At 48.1% G+C, this 15,925-nt stretch overlaps 2 protein-coding genes across 2 annotated transcripts in view; both read left to right on the top strand.

The window, feature by feature from the left end:
• The window catches only part of LOC143483322 (glypican-5-like), a 27,354-nt gene extending 26,969 nt beyond the window's left edge, over positions 1 to 385 (top strand). The window contains exons 4-5 of the mRNA XM_076982165.1: positions 15 to 196; positions 299 to 385. Coding sequence (XP_076838280.1) covers positions 15 to 196; positions 299 to 385 — 269 coding nt within the window. The remainder of the gene's footprint in view (positions 1 to 14; positions 197 to 298) is intronic.
• A 5,370-nt stretch (positions 386 to 5,755) lies between these two features.
• Positions 5,756 to 15,925, top strand: part of ephb1 (EPH receptor B1) — a 110,603-nt gene continuing 100,433 nt past the window's right edge. The window contains exon 1 of the mRNA XM_076981300.1: positions 5,756 to 5,894. Coding sequence (XP_076837415.1) covers positions 5,882 to 5,894 — 13 coding nt within the window. The 5' untranslated portion in view covers positions 5,756 to 5,881. The remainder of the gene's footprint in view (positions 5,895 to 15,925) is intronic.

Genomic DNA, 15,925 nt, shown 5'->3' with positions numbered 1-15,925 from the left:
TGCCCCTCCCACAGGACACGGTCCTGCCCCCACCCACAGGACACGGTCCTGCGCCACCCACAGGACACGGTCCCTGCCCCTCCCACAGGACAACGGTCCTGCCCCACCCTCAGGACACAGTCCTGCCCCCACCCCTCAGGACACGGTCCTGCCCCACCCACAGGGACACGGTCCTGCCCCCACCCCACAGGACACGGTCCTGCCCCACCCACACGCCGGTCATGATTGATTTTCTGATGTGCTGTTTCATTTGTGCCTCCGGCTTTTGTATGTAGTTGTCCTTGTGGTTCGCCTCCAGGCCCAAGTGTCCACAGGGCTGTGTCGACCCGTTGACCTGTTGACCCTGTTGGCCCTGATGTATCAGGAGCTTGTACCAGGAGCCTGAGAGGTGAATGTAGTGGAAATGGGGAGTCCGAATTACATTTAGCACGGACAGAGGACCCGGGCCTTGTGTGTGTGTGTGTGTGTGTGTGTGTGTGTGTGTGTGTGTGTGTGTGTGTGTGTGTGTGTGTGTGTGTGTGTGTGTGTGTGTGTGCGTGTGGGGGGGAGGGGGGGGGGGGTCTTTGGTTACTGTGTTAGAGAGCTGGGGCTTCAGTTTGACACAGAGTCCTGTCTGAAAGACCTGGGTTTGAGACTGGTACTGGCATCATCATCATCATCATCATCATCATCATCATTATCATCACACTCTCTCTCACTCACAAACACACACTCACTCACACACACTTCTCTCCTCTCTCTCACTCACATACACACACTCACTCACTCTCCCCTCTCTCTCTCTCACACTCACAGCACTCACTCTCTCTCTCTCTCTCTCTCACTCACAAACACACACCTCACTCACACACAACTCACTCTCTCTCTCTCACTCACATACACACACTCACTCTCTCTCTCTCTCTCTCACACACACACACACACACACACATGAGCTCTGGGCAACTCATTGTGTCTTTGCTGATTTGGCAGTAAATTCCATCCACTTAAACACTCAGCATGTTTTCCCACTTTAGACATCAGCCTTTGGGTAGACTTATACATCATTAAACGTGTGTGTGTGTGTGTGTGTGTGTGTGTGTGTGTGTGTGTGTTGTGTGTGTGTGTGTGTGTGTGTGGTGAGGTGTGTGTGTGTGTGTGTGTGTGTGTGTGTGTGTGTGTGTGTGTGTGTGTGTGTGTGTGTGAGTGAGTGTGAGTGTGAGTGTGTGTGAGAGAGAGAGAGAGAGAGAGAGAGAGAGAGAGGAGATGGAACTTTAACTCTTTTTTCAAATGAAAAGTGAACCAGTGAGGGTGAACAAAAGAGAAAGAGAGGAAGAAGGGAATACATCATTATACACTACCATTATATGGTCTGATTATGATGTTTCCTGTGTGTGTGTGTGTGTGTGTGTGTGTGTGTGTGTGTGTGTGTGTGTGTGTGTGTGTGTGAGTCTCTGTATGTGTTTTTGAGTGAATTTCAAAAAACAAAAAGTTTTGAGTGTCTGGAATGGCGGAATTTTAGCTGCTTGGTTCTCTGGTCTAAGGATCAAACTCAGGGTCAAGCTCAGGATCAAAAGTTATTGGGGGCAGGACCTGGGGTAGGGAGAGTGTGCAGGTCTGAGACTGCTAGTACAGAGAAACCCCACACCACCACCCCCCCGCCGCCTCTCTCTCTCCCTCCTCTCCCTTTCTCCCCCCTCTCTCTCTCTCTCTCTCTCCCTCCTCTCCCTTTCTCCCCCCTCTCTCTCTCTCTCTCTCTCCCTCCTCTCCCTTTCTCCCCCCTCTCTCTCTCTCTCTCTCTCTCCCTCCTCTCCCTTTCTCTCCCCCCTCTCTCTCTCTCTCTCTCTCCCTCCTCTCCCTCTCTCCCCCCCCCCTCTCTCTCTCTCTCTCTCTCTCTCTCTCCCTCTCTCTCTCTCTCTCTCTCTCTCTCTCTCATGTGCAGGTTGTTTACCACGGTTCCCTTTCGTTGCGTAACTCTTATATTATTGCATTGTGTGGGATGGGAACAGTGTTGAAATGTTGCAGTTTTGGGATTAAGTGGTGTGTGTGTTTGAGAGGGTGTGTGTTTGCATGCATGTGTATGTGAGTTTGTGTGTGTGTGTGTGTGTGTGTGTGTGTGTGTGTGTGTGTGTGTGTGTGTGTCAGAAGCAGAAGGCAACATTGTGTCATTGTGGATAGGGTCAAAAGCTGTCTATCAACCTCAACCACACTGTCCACACCTTCACACATTCTGGTGGGTGTGTGTGTGTGTGTGTGTGTGTGTGTGTGTGTGTGTGTGTGTGTCAAGGGGGTGTGCAGAACTGAACCAAATGTTTCTCTCTTTTCTCATTTTATTCTTACTAATATTTATCCCTCCTCTCCTCTTCTCTCCTCTCCTCTCCTCTCTTCTCTTCTCCTCTCCTCTCCTCTCTTCTCTTCTCCTCTCCTCTCCTCTCTTCTCTTCTCTTCTCCTCTCCTCTCCTCCCTTCTCCTCCTCTCCACATTGTCTGTATTTGAGCTTTTTGAACTGTCAACCTCAGATGAGCTGTGTCCAGAGAGAGCTGGCGGGTAAGCCCCGCCTCATCATGACTAAGCCGTTGCCTCATTCGCTAGAGCAAAGCCGTCAGTCTGTATTGGGATCACTCATAGGCCGGCTGTCAGGACGGGTGGGCTTCCTGTCACTGCAGGCCGTGTGTTGCCCTGGGGCTCTGGGCACTGCTCACACTGGCCCCCACCAAGCTGGAAGAAGTTCTGGACCTCCAGAAGACCTCAGCAGAGATGTTCCAATACTCTCTCCAGAGTTGATATGACAACGGTTTACACAGCTGGGGCTGCTGGGACGTATTTAAATATTGAATTTCCTGAAAATGGTTTTAATGAAGTTTAAACGGTTAAATCAAGCGTTGTACGACACGGACAGTGAGATTTACTCTCCCCATTAGTGACAGGATCGTCTGGACGCATTTGCTCTAAGAGAGAAGGATGATTTCTTCCTCTCCTCCCTCATTAAAGCGAAAGAACAGCCCACCCTCCCTCTGTTTGGTCTGGGAATCTGCCATCCATCTCTCCTGTCATCCCTTCCTCTTTGTGTTTCCGAATGTAAAGTAGATGCACCAGGTGATAAATTAACATATTAATCATCCTGGCCAATCCTGTGCACCTCACGTCATGCATATGAATGAGCGCTGACCCATATGCATTCATGGGCCATATTAATATCTGGGTGTTATCACCAGATAATTGCTATTGGTTAGATATTAGGATCCAACAGTTACGTGTTGTCAGTGTTATGATGGATAAGTTGGCTGGTGTTATGGATCTGTGAAAGCGGACGTGTGAAGTTCTCTGCGTGTCTCCCATAACAGGGCAGTTGCAACCAAAATGCTGATGTCACGGGGATTTCCGTAACAGGGTTTCATAGCATGTTTGATTTATTCTGCATCTCATTATTTGCAGTGTAGGAGATCGTTAATGCGCGTTATAGATCGCGAAAACATGCGACAGTGTCTGTGCTAGATTTACGCTGGTCTGTAAGCCTACTAGGGCTGCAACTATCGAATATTTTTGAAATCGAGTATTCTGTCGATTTTTCCATCGATTAATCGAGTAATCGGATAAAATCACCACTTTTGTGTTTTTAACGAAAATTGTTGGGGGGGGGGGACATACCGGAGCGGAGCTCGGAGAGGTCGTTTTCTGCATGGTCCTAGCGCTAGATTGGTCGCTATTTAAATATTTGTTTTTTAACCGTTAAAAAGTGGGGGGGACATGGCTTCGCCGCTATTTAAATATTTGGTTTTAACTGTAAAAACTGGGGGGGACCAAAACCGGCTTTTGAAAAAGTGGGGGGGGACAGTAACGCCCCCCCCCCCCCAAATTATGTCCGTGTGTGTGTTTGGAGGGAGAGATGAGATGATAAATTACATGAGTGAGATCATTTGCTGTCTTGCTACTTATTATGTCTAGTCACTATCGACTCATAACACGTGCTATATATAATTATAACTACTGTACATTATAACAAGCACTAGTCTTTATATCAGTTATAATCATAAACATAACTTGGAGAGGCTCTAAACCGCTTGGAGAAGCGCAGTTCACGTGCGGATGCTTTCGGTTTAGGTGCTGAAGTATTGAGGAAGTACTGTTATGGTAGGCCAGGTCTGTTTTACAGTAAATACACTGCACTACGTTGTCCTCCTTGCGCAGCGAAAAATGGTCCCACACTTTTGACATTTTTGCCTTTTTACGGACACCGCTATCTTCATTTTCCGCCATTTCCATCAAAACAAATCACGCCGCCTTAAACCTGTGCGTCAGTTATAACAGTCCGTGTAAAACAATGATACCGGAGCTGCGCAGTAGTACAAAGCGGGATTGATACGACAGTAGAAACATTTAAAATAGATGGTGACATAAATTAAACGAAGCCTCGAGGCAAAGAATTTGCCTCGAGTAATTTTTGTAATCGAATTTACTCGAGTTACTCGAAGAATCGTTTCAGCTCTAAAGCCTACGTTAGCTGAACGTGGTAGATGAACACTGGAGCCCAAACGCCAGAAACTAGACTTTACTCCACTAAAGGTTCTGCTAGCATTCTTGCTGTCCATACCAAACTTCAGTGTTTTAGCGTGTCTTATAAAATTCGGCGTTGTTTTGCGTCATGTAGCATTTCGACTGTGTCTCTCTGACTCAAAGGTCTGGTGTCCCAAGCTGGTGATTAAAGACATGCTTTGAACCCCTGCAGAGTTTTAACCTTTAATTTTTCATTTAAAAAAATGACCAGAACAAAAACAAAACAAAAAAAAAAAATGAAATTTGATTCAAGTGATTTATTCATAGGTTAGATTCTTGTTTTTTATCCACAGGTCTTAAGTCACGATTCAAGTCGTGAGTCAGTTAAGCAAAAGTCCAAGTTAAAGTCCCAAGGTAAAAGTGATAGATAGGTCACCTGCAGATGGTCCAAGCCTGCAAAGGACCTGGACGTCTTTCAGAGATGCTTACGGCCTGGAGACAGCGTACGCCTGGAGATAGCGTAGGCTAGCAAGATTAAAACATCATCTAGCTATAAAAGGCTCAGCAGGCTTCCTCATGGCTTGAAAAAAATTCAGATTTTGGTCAATTGCAACAAATGGTGTTATGAGTTAAGAGGAACCTGCTAAAACAGCAGCTGTATCAAGAAACATATCGCACACGCACACACATAGTGAACATGGTTTTCTAACATGGCCCCTCATGACCACAACCCCACGCGCAGGACTCATTATCCTGATTAACGGAGGTTACTGCGGGAGGAATCGAGTCTAACTGGCTGTGTTAGGTGCGAGTAAGAGCCCACCGCAGGAATAGGGACCAGCTCCAAATCACATCCAAAAAGAACATCGCTAAAGTTTAACAGTCTCTGGAAAGAGAGGAAGAATCGAATCTATGGCTCTTTATTTTCCTCTGAGAAGTTGTGCTTCTGTGCAGAGATATCCTCCAGCAGGGAAATGGAGTGCATTTTTTCCATGCTCTATGTGTGATATAAACTGTAATGATCTCTCTCTCTCTCTCTCTCTCTCTCTCTTTGTGTGGGAGTGTTTATCCATCACTTTGAGCATTCAGCGATTTTACAAAGATTACTGTTCCAGTGCTAAATTCTCTTTCTCTCTCTCTCTCTCCCTCTCTCTCTCTCTCCCTCTCTCTCTCCCTCTCTCTCTCTCTCCCTCTCTCTCCCTCTCTCTCTCTCTCTCTCTCTCTCTCTCTCTCTCTCTCTCTCTCTCTCTCTCTCTCTCTCTCAGCTTGTCCTCCGGGTACGTTTAAGTCCTCCCAGGGTACTGGCCTGTGTCTACAGTGTCCTCCCAACAGCAGATCTACATCTGAGGCTTCCACCATCTGTGTGTGCAGGAACGGATACTACAGAGCTGATGGAGAACAGCCAGACATGCCCTGCACCAGTAAGAAACACACACACACGCACGCACGCACGCACACACGCACTCACACACACACACACACACACACAAACACACACACACACAAACACACACACTCACACACAAACACACACACACACACACACACACTCACTCACTCACTCACTCACACACAAACACACACACACTCACACACGCACACACACACACACACACTCCACTCTCTCACACGTGCGCACACACACACACATACACACTCACTCACACACACACACACACACACACACACACACACACACACACACACTTACTCGCACACACATGCACACACACACTCACACACATACACACACACTCACGCACACACACTCAGTCACACACACAAACACACACACACACACATACACACACATTTCTTTATGCTTCCAACCTGAGTTCTTCAGCTCGTTAACACTACACTGAACTTGTTGGGTATGAGAAGGTAGAATCGAGTCCTTTATGGTCAGTGCTGGGTCCGTCTGACTCTTCCCCCTCTCAGATAGAGTGATAGATAGAGTGATAGATCAAGTGATAGATAACTGCTGTGTCAGCTCTAGCCACTCCCCCTCTGTGTCAGAGCCTGCAGGATTGGCCCTGGTGTTCCTTGAGCCTACAGGCTAATGCTAACCTTCCTCGTAGCCACCGCGGATTAACACGCTTCATCTGAGGCTTGGCGCCATGCTAGGGGTCGCGACCCTACTCTCTGAGGAAACTCCACCAAGTCCACTTTTATACTCCGTCTTCCAGCTGCCAACGAAGTGTTTCTGAATGCTGATTGGCTAGTTTAGAGGCGTCACAGTGAGGCCAGCAGGGATTTGCAGACTTGAGAGACGTATCACGACACTGCGTGTTGTAATGGACGTGACAGTGGGCCTACGGGTGTGGGGACAGTGTGAGGTGTAGAGTGATGTGTGATGTGAGGTATGATATCAGGTGTGATGTGAGGTGTAAACTAGGTGTGAGGTGTGATATGTTATGTGGGGTTTAAAGTAGGTGTGAAGTGTAAAGTAGGTGTGATACGTGATGTGAGCTATAAAGTAGTCTATGTGTGAGGTGAGAGGTCTAAATGTAATGTGTGAGGTAGGTATAAGATAGTGGTGAGGTGTTGAGGTAGTGGTGTGGTAGGTGTGAGGTAGTTGTGAGGTGTAAGGTAGTGGTGATGTAGTGCGGTAGATGTGAGGTAGTGGTGAGGTGTGAGGTGTAAGGTAGTGGTGATGTAGTGCGGTAGATGTGAGGTAGTGGTGAGGTGTGAGGTAGTGATGAGGTGTAAGGTAGTGGTGATGTAGTGCGGTAGTGGTGAGGTGTGAGGTAGTTGTGAGGTGGTGGTGAGGTGTAAGGTAGTGGTGATGTAGTGCGGTAGATGTGAGGTAGTGGTGAGGTGCGAGGTAGTGGTGAGGTAGTGCGGTAGATGTGAGGTAGTTGTGAGGTAGTTGTCAGGTGTAAGGTAGTGGTGATGTAGTGCGGTAGATGTGAGGTAGTAGTGAGGTGTGAGGTAGTGGTGAGATGTAAGGTAGTGGTAATGTAGTGCGGTAGATGTGAGGTAGTGGTGAGGTGCGAGGTAGTGGTGAGGTAGTGCGGTAGATGTGAGGTAGTTGTGAGGTAGTTGTCAGGTGTAAGGTAGTGGTGATGTAGTGCGGTAGATGTGAGGTAGTAGTGAGGTGTGAGGTAGTTGTGAGGTGGTGGTTGCGAGGTAGATGTGAGGTAGTTGTGAGGTGGTGGTGAGGTAGTGGTGAGGTGTGAGGTAGTTGTGAGGTGGTGGTGAGGTAGTGGTGAGGTGTGAGGTAGTTGTGAGGCGGTGTTGAGGTGGTGGTGAGGTGTGAGGTAGTGGTGAGGTAGTGCGGTAGATGTGAGGTAGTGTGGTAGGTGTGAGGTAGTGTGGTAGGTGTGAGGTAGTGGTGAGGTGTGAGGTAGTGGTGAGGTGTGAGGTAGTGAACAGGCTCTCACTGAGGAGGGAGCAGCATCATGTTCTAGAACATACAGGTCGACAGGTCAGAATCTGATTTCACCAGCATCTCCCCACTGGGACGAATCCTGGGAGACTCCAAACAGATTGTCTACTGCTGTGATAGTAAATTAAGGCATGAACACACACACGTACACACACACACACACACACACACACACACACACACACACACACACACACACACACACACACACACACACACACACACACACACACATACACACATTCTTTTCTGTTTTGTGGTACCCAGTGAAATGAATAGCCGTGATTGGTTGGAGAACAATGATTGATGTGTTCCTTTGTGCTTGGTGCTCCGCCCCTCATGCTCAGTAGCCACTGGGGAGGACATGAAATAGGCCATGCTATGTAGGTCAAGAGAAAAAGCGCTATCTCTCCTCCCTCTCTCCTCCATCTCTCCTCTCTCCTCCCTCTATCCTCCCTCTCTCCTCCCTCTCTTCCTTCTTCTATCACTCACTCTCTCTCTACTTATTTCTTATGAACCTCATTCATAAAAAAACAGCATTTTTTCCTTCCTTTGTTATGAATGAAGTATTGAATCCATTACTGCAGTGCTGTAGGCCTGCTGAGACAGGCCTGTGCATATGTGATAAACACACACACACACACGTTTGTTTGTTTGTTTGTTTGTCTTTCCTCGATGTCTGAAGCCCTAGGAGAGAGACTCTATTAACCTCTTGCAGTGAACTGGAATGTGTTACACATACAAGACCCAGTCATGACACACACACCCCAGTCATGACACACACACACCCCAGTCATGACACACACACACCCCAGTCATAACACACACACACCCCAGTCATGACACACACACACCCCAGTCATGACACACACACACCCCAGTCATGACACACACACACCCCAGTCTTGACACACACACCCCGTCATGACACACACACCCCGTCATGACACACACACCCCAGTCATGACACACACACCCCAGTCATGACACACACACCCCAGTCTTGACACACACACCCCGTCATGACACACACACACCCCGTCATGACACACACACCCCGTCATGACACACACAACCCAGTCATGACACACACAACCCAGTCATGACACACACAACCCAGTCATGACACACACAACCCAGTCATGACACACACAACCCCGTCATGACGCACACAACCCCGTCATGACGCACACAACCCCGTCATGACGCACACAACCCCGTCATGACGCACACACCCCAGTCATGACGCACACACCCCAGTCATGACGCACACACCCCAGTCATGACGCACACACCCCAGTCTTGACGCACACACCCCAGTCTTGACGCACACACCCCAGTCTTGACGCACACACCCCAGTCTTGACGCACACACCCCAGTCTTGACCAGTTGTAGTTCCAGTATTATCTGTGTGACCTGAGGGTGGAATTTTCCTTCAGGAAGACAAAAACCCCCAATTCTCCAGTAAAGAACTGACTGAGACAAACGGAGGTCCTGTCTGTGCTGCTGCCTGTGCTCTTGTCTGTGCTCTTGTCTGTGCTGCTGTCTGTGCTCTTGTCTGTGCTGCTGTCTGTGCGTGGCTGACTGCCGTGTGCCTGCGTCTGGGCGGGTGGTGTCACACACACTCAGGATGGCGTGATGGTAGCTCTCTCTCTTCTGTTCACTCATACACTCTCTGTGTACCTCTCTGCCTCTCACACATGTAACTCTGGACCCAGACATGTACTCTCTTCCTGTCTGTGTTGTCTCCTGGGTCTGTAGCACTACGCTGGTAGTGGGGTGTGTGTGTGTGTGTGTGTGTGTGTGTGTGTGTGTGTTAAAAGGGGGACACAGGCTATTATAGCAGTGATGGATAGAAGTGTAGACAGCACGGTTCCAGAGCTCTTCTACCCAACACACACACCCACCAACCTAAAACCAGCCAACCACAGGCTCAGACACACACACACACACACACACACACACACACACACACTTATATGTGCTTTCTGTTCCTCTTTTCACTCCCTTAGGGGACTGATTGATGCTCACTGTCTCATTTTCTAAACCATCTCTCTCCCTCTCTCTCTCTCCCTTTCACTCCCTCTCTCTCTCCCTTTCTCTGTCCGTTTTGTCATCTTTATCTCCAACTCCATATCTCTTTGTCCTTCACTAAGGTCCATCCATCCATCCATACATCCTTACATCCGTCCATGGTCGAGTGTTCAGTGAGGCTGTACTGCTCTGTCTCTGTAGTTCTGGTACTGTGGAGCGAGGTTCTGCTCTCTGGGTCTTCATGGGTTCTTGTATCCGCAGGTCTGGAGGTCCAGGCTGTGTTCACGGGTTCTGTGTTAATACAGGCTGAGCAGGTGGCCTGCTACAGTGAACGGGGTTTCATGGCCAGATAGCACTTTTGTGTTTGTGTTCCGGATGATGTGAAGTATTTGGTCTGTTCTTACTATATTAGTCTGGTCCAGTCTGGTCCTGGTGAACAGTGTTCAGTGTTATTAGTGAACTCGCTGTGAGTGTGTGCGAGTGTGTGTGTGTGTATGTGTGTCTGTTCGTCACACGGCACTCAATGGATTTACCTCAAGGCAGTTCGAATTGGACCAATCTGAGACGGTCTCCATGTAGCATCTATAGCAACTATAGCAACTGTAGCATCTATAGCTTTATAGTCCTCAGACAACCTGTTCCACTAGGCCACTAATCCAACAATACACACACACACACACACACACACACACACACACACACACACACACACACACACACACACAGGATGTAAGTGCCTGTAATTGCCTTGCTAATCCTTTAGCTTTAGCCATTGCCTCCAACTGACAGTTTACTGTGCTTAAGCCTCTCACACACACACACACACACCCCCCACACACACACAACTTATGTGTGATGCAATACATGTAGGATACCTTTTGATCATGACACAGCTCTGCGTGTGTGTAACACACGTGTGTTCGGGAGCCATGATTGCTCTGCTGTGTGTTCTATCTCGTCTAAGAAGCATTGATAAATTACTGTACAAGGTTCATCTGGCCTGCTGAAGTTCCTTGTCACTTCGCTGATCCTTCTCCGTGATCTTCTCTGTGATCTTCTCCGTGATCATCTCCGTGATCTGGGTGGGGCTTGAGGAGGAATTTTCAGTAAAATTAATTTTCCTTGAAAAACGTTGCTTGTAAAAATGATCCTTGGCATGTGTGCAGGATTAATCCTCAGAGAGGCTCTGAGTGGTGTTCCACGTCAGAAGATCAGCCAATCAGTATGAAGCGCTGATGGTGGGATATCGCTTCCGGAAGATGCCAGTTAGAAAAACAGTGCAGGAATCAGGAGTGTAGATGTAGTGTATCTTCACACACTGACAGGTTCTCCTGTCGTATTGTTTTCAGTTGGGCGTGACTGCGCTGTGTGATTCCACACTGATGAAACGTAATCGAATAATAAAACGTTGGACACGGAAGTCAGCATTGCATTTAAAGAGAGCATTTACAATAAAAGAAAAAGGAAACACATATTGTAAGATAAACAACTACACACACACACACACACACACACACACACACACACACACACACACACAGAGAGAGACACATACTTTCTTCCTTTTTTCTTTTTATTTATTTCAAGGTCCACATTTCATTTCTGGTGTAGCGCCATGCGAATCATGGTTTATTGAAACTGGAGGCCATTTACCTGATTGTATTTGAGTTAAAATATGTAGAAATATTTACCATCGCCGTGATGCTTAATTGATTGTAGGGCAACGCTCCCCAGTTCTCTGTCATGGTGCTGTGATTAGCATAATTTGGCTTCTGGGCCAATCGTTTTGGGGTAAATGAATATTCGATGCAGTTAGACCCCCACAGAGTCCCATGTGCCAGTTCTACACCACCACACACAGATGGGCTTAGTGCAGAGACCTGCAGATCCTTGTAGGAGCTGATACGCCATCATCTCCCTCTGATCCATCTTCACCCAGTTATCCAAGGATGAGCCAAGCAGACCAGACACACCACCCTCAACTCTCTCACACACACACACACACACACGCGCACACACACACACACACACACACACACACACACACACACACACACACACACACACACACACACACACACACACAGACCTTCCACACAGTGATACAGATCAGTGTTATTCAGGGTCTCAGCAGGCTCTTTACACAATCATAAAACAAACACATACGGCCCTCAGCAGCCGGAGAGAGAGAGAGAGAGAGAGAGAGAGAGAGAGAGAGAGAGAGAGAGAGAGAGAGAGAGAGAGAGAGAGAGAGAGAGAAAGAGACAGACAGACAGACAGAGAGTAAGCACTACACAATTTGAAAGAATTATAGATGCACCTAAAACAAAGACCTGAAAGCAGTTCACCACCTCCTCTTACAGAGAACTCCCAGTTCACCACCTCCTCTTACAGAGAGCTCCCAGTTCACCACCTCCTCTTACAGAGAGCTCCCAGTTCACCACCTCCTCTTACAGAGAACTCCCAGTTCACCACCTCCTCTTACAGAGAACTCCCAGTTCACCACCTCCTCTTACAGAGAACTCCCAGTTCACCACCTCCTCTTACAGAGAACTCCCAGTTCACCACCTCCTCTTACAGAGAACTCCCAGTTCACCACCTCCTCTTACAGAGAGCTCCCAGTTCACCACCTCCTCTTACAGAGAGCTCCCAGTTCACCACCTCCTCTTACAGAGAGCTCCCAGTTCACCACCTCCTCTTACAGAGAGCTCCCAGTTCACCACCTCCTCTTACAGAGAGCTCCCAGTTCACCACCTCCTCTTACAGAGAGCTCCCAGTTCACCACCTCCTCTTACAGAGAGCTCCCAGTTCACCACCTCCTCTTACAGAGAACTCCCAGTTCACCACCTCCTCTTACAGAGAACTCCCAGTTCACCACCTCCTCTTACAGAGAACTCCCAGTTCACCACCTCCTCTTACAGAGAGCTCCCAGTTCACCACCTCCTCTTACAGAGAGCTCCCAGTTCACCACCTCCTCTTACAGAGAGCTCCCAGTTCACCACCTCCTCTTACAGAGAGCTCCCAGTTCACCACCTCCTCTTACAGAGAGCTCCCAGTTCACCACCTCCTCTTACAGAGAGCTCCCAGTTCACCACCTCCTCTTACAGAGAGCTCCCAGTTCACCACCTCCTCTTACAGAGAGCTCCCAGTTCACCACCTCCTCTTACAGAGAGCTCCCAGTTCACCACCTCCTCTTACAGAGAGCTCCCAGTTCACCACCTCCTCTTACAGAGAACTCCCAGTTCACCACCTCCTCTTACAGAGAGCTCCCAGTTCACCACCTCCTCTTACAGAGAGCTCCCAGTTCACCACCTCCTCTTACAGAGAACTCCCAGTTCACCACCTCCTCTTACAGAGAGCTCCCAGTTCACCACCTCCTCTTACAGAGAACTCCCAGTTCACCACCTCCTCTTACAGAGAACTCCCAGTTCACCACCTCCTCTTACAGAGAGCTCCCAGTTCACCACCTCCTCTTACAGAGAACTCCCAGTTCACCACCTCCTCTTACAGAGAGCTCCCAGTTCACCACCTCCTCTTACAGAGAACTCCCAGTTCACCACCTCCTCTTACAGAGAGCTCCCAGTTCACCACCTCCTCTTACAGAGAACTCCCAGTTCACCACCTCCTCTTACAGAGAGCTCCCAGTTCACCACCTCCTCTTACAGAGAGCTCCCAGTTCACCAGAACGTATGTCCTCTTAAACCATCGTTCTCTACTTTCCCATATTTCACATCAATATCCAATTTAAAGCCATTAAACAAAACAAACGTTGAACATGAAAAATGGCTTGATCAGGACTGCAAAATTAAGTTGAAATCGTAAAAAACAATGAAACCAAAAACACACACACACCCAAACGATCCAGAAACATACCTCACTTATTATGAAGAGCTTAAAGAATATAAACACACACTAAATGGAGAACACATAGACAACTACATATCCCAGACTAGTCTAAAAACTACCCAGCAATCAATCACCTCCACCCACTTCAATTTGAACTTATTACACAAGGAGAAACACATAGATTTAGCCATACAACACGGAGAAATATGAAAGAGTGATTTTGAAAACTTACAGGGTGAAAGAATAATGAAAAATGATAAAGAAGTCCAGAAATGCCAGTGGTGACTGAAATAGGAAAACATGGGGAATAATTAACAAACTACAAAACAACGTACAAAACTCATGAAATCACCCACTGAAAGAACAGAGACAAATTACAGCCCCCACAGCCTCAAAAATAAGCAGGCCAGACGCGCGTCTACAAGCTCGAGTCCCACATTCAGACTGGCCATCTTGAAACTGTTGAACCTGGTTCTGTCTGTGGCCTACTTCCCCGATATATGGAAAGACGACCCATAATGCCCTGGTTCAAGAGCGGAGACAAGCTAGACCCGATAATTCCAGAGGAGTCTGTGGAATCAGCCGCCTTGGCAAATTCTCCATACTCTTAAATACTCCAATACTCATAAATTACATTACAGAACACAACGACTTACACACCAGTCAGATCTGATTCTGACCAAACTGACCAAAATCAGACCACATTTCATCCTCCATACTCTAATCAACAAATATGTTCCTGCTTTGTAGATTTCCAAAAGGCCTTTGACTCTGTTTGGCATAAAGTTTCATTCTCTCATATTATATATGAGAAAAACAGAGTCATTCAAAACCAATGTAGTCAACCAATGTGTCATTAAGATTGGCAGCAAACATATCGAGTTCAGTCCAAAATGTGGTGTGAGGAAAAATGAAGCATTTCATCCACCCTCTTCTACATCTGTACCAACCAACTGGCTACATCAGTCCACCAGAACACCACCCCTGGCCTCACTTTACACAACACCACCATTACGCAGATGACGTGTTTCTGTTGTCTTCAACACACACAGCTACACATTCGCTCCACCTGTAGCCAATACACACAACTACGGGACACAGCTACACATCAGCTCCACCTGTAGCCAACACACACAACTACGGGACACAGCTACACATCCGCTCCACCTGTAGCCAACACACACAACTACGGGACACAGCTACACATCCACTCCACCTGTAGCCAACACACACAACTACGGGACACAGCTACACATCCACTCCACCTGTAGCCAACACACACAACTACGGGACACAGCTACACATCCGCTCCACCTGTAGCCAACACACACAACTACGGGACACAGCTACACATCCACTCCACCTGTAGCCAACACACACAACTACGGGACACAGCTACACATCAGCTCCACCTGTAGCCAACACACACAACTACGGGACACAGCTACACATCCGCTCCACCTGTAGCCAACACACACAACTACGAGACACAGCTACACATCCACTCCACCTGTAGCCAACACACACAACTACGGGACACAGCTACACATCCGCTCCACCTGTAGCCAACACACACAACTACGGGACACAGCTACACATCCACTCCACCTGTAGCCAACACACACAACTACGGGACACAGCTACACATCCGCTCCACCTGTAGCCAACACACACAACTACGGGACACAGCTACACATCCACTCCACCTGTAGCCAACACACACAACTACGGGACACAGCTACACATCAGCTCCACCTGTAGCCAACACACACAACTATGGGACACAGCTACACATCAGCTCCACCTGTAGCCAACACACACAACTACGGGACACAGCTACACATCCACTCCACCTGTAGCCAACACACACAACTACGGGACACAGCTACACATCCACTCCACCTGTAGCCAACACACACAACTATGGGACACAGCTACACATTAGCTCCACCTGTAGCCAACACACACAACTACAGGACACAGCTACACATCAGCTCCACCTGTAGCCAACACACACAACTACGGGACACAGCTAGACATCCACTCCACCTGTAGCCAACACACACAACTACGGGACACAGCTAGACATCCACTTCACCTGTAGCCAACACACACAACTACGGGACACAGCTACACATCCACTCCACCTGTAGCCAACACACACAACTACGGGACACAGCTAC

The sequence above is a fragment of the Brachyhypopomus gauderio genome, chromosome 19 (assembly GCF_052324685.1).
Source record: "Brachyhypopomus gauderio isolate BG-103 chromosome 19, BGAUD_0.2, whole genome shotgun sequence".
Lineage (NCBI taxonomy): Eukaryota > Metazoa > Chordata > Actinopteri > Gymnotiformes > Hypopomidae > Brachyhypopomus > Brachyhypopomus gauderio.
The sequence above is the reverse complement of the archived record's forward strand: the minus strand, read 5'-3'. Positions and strand labels throughout refer to the sequence as shown.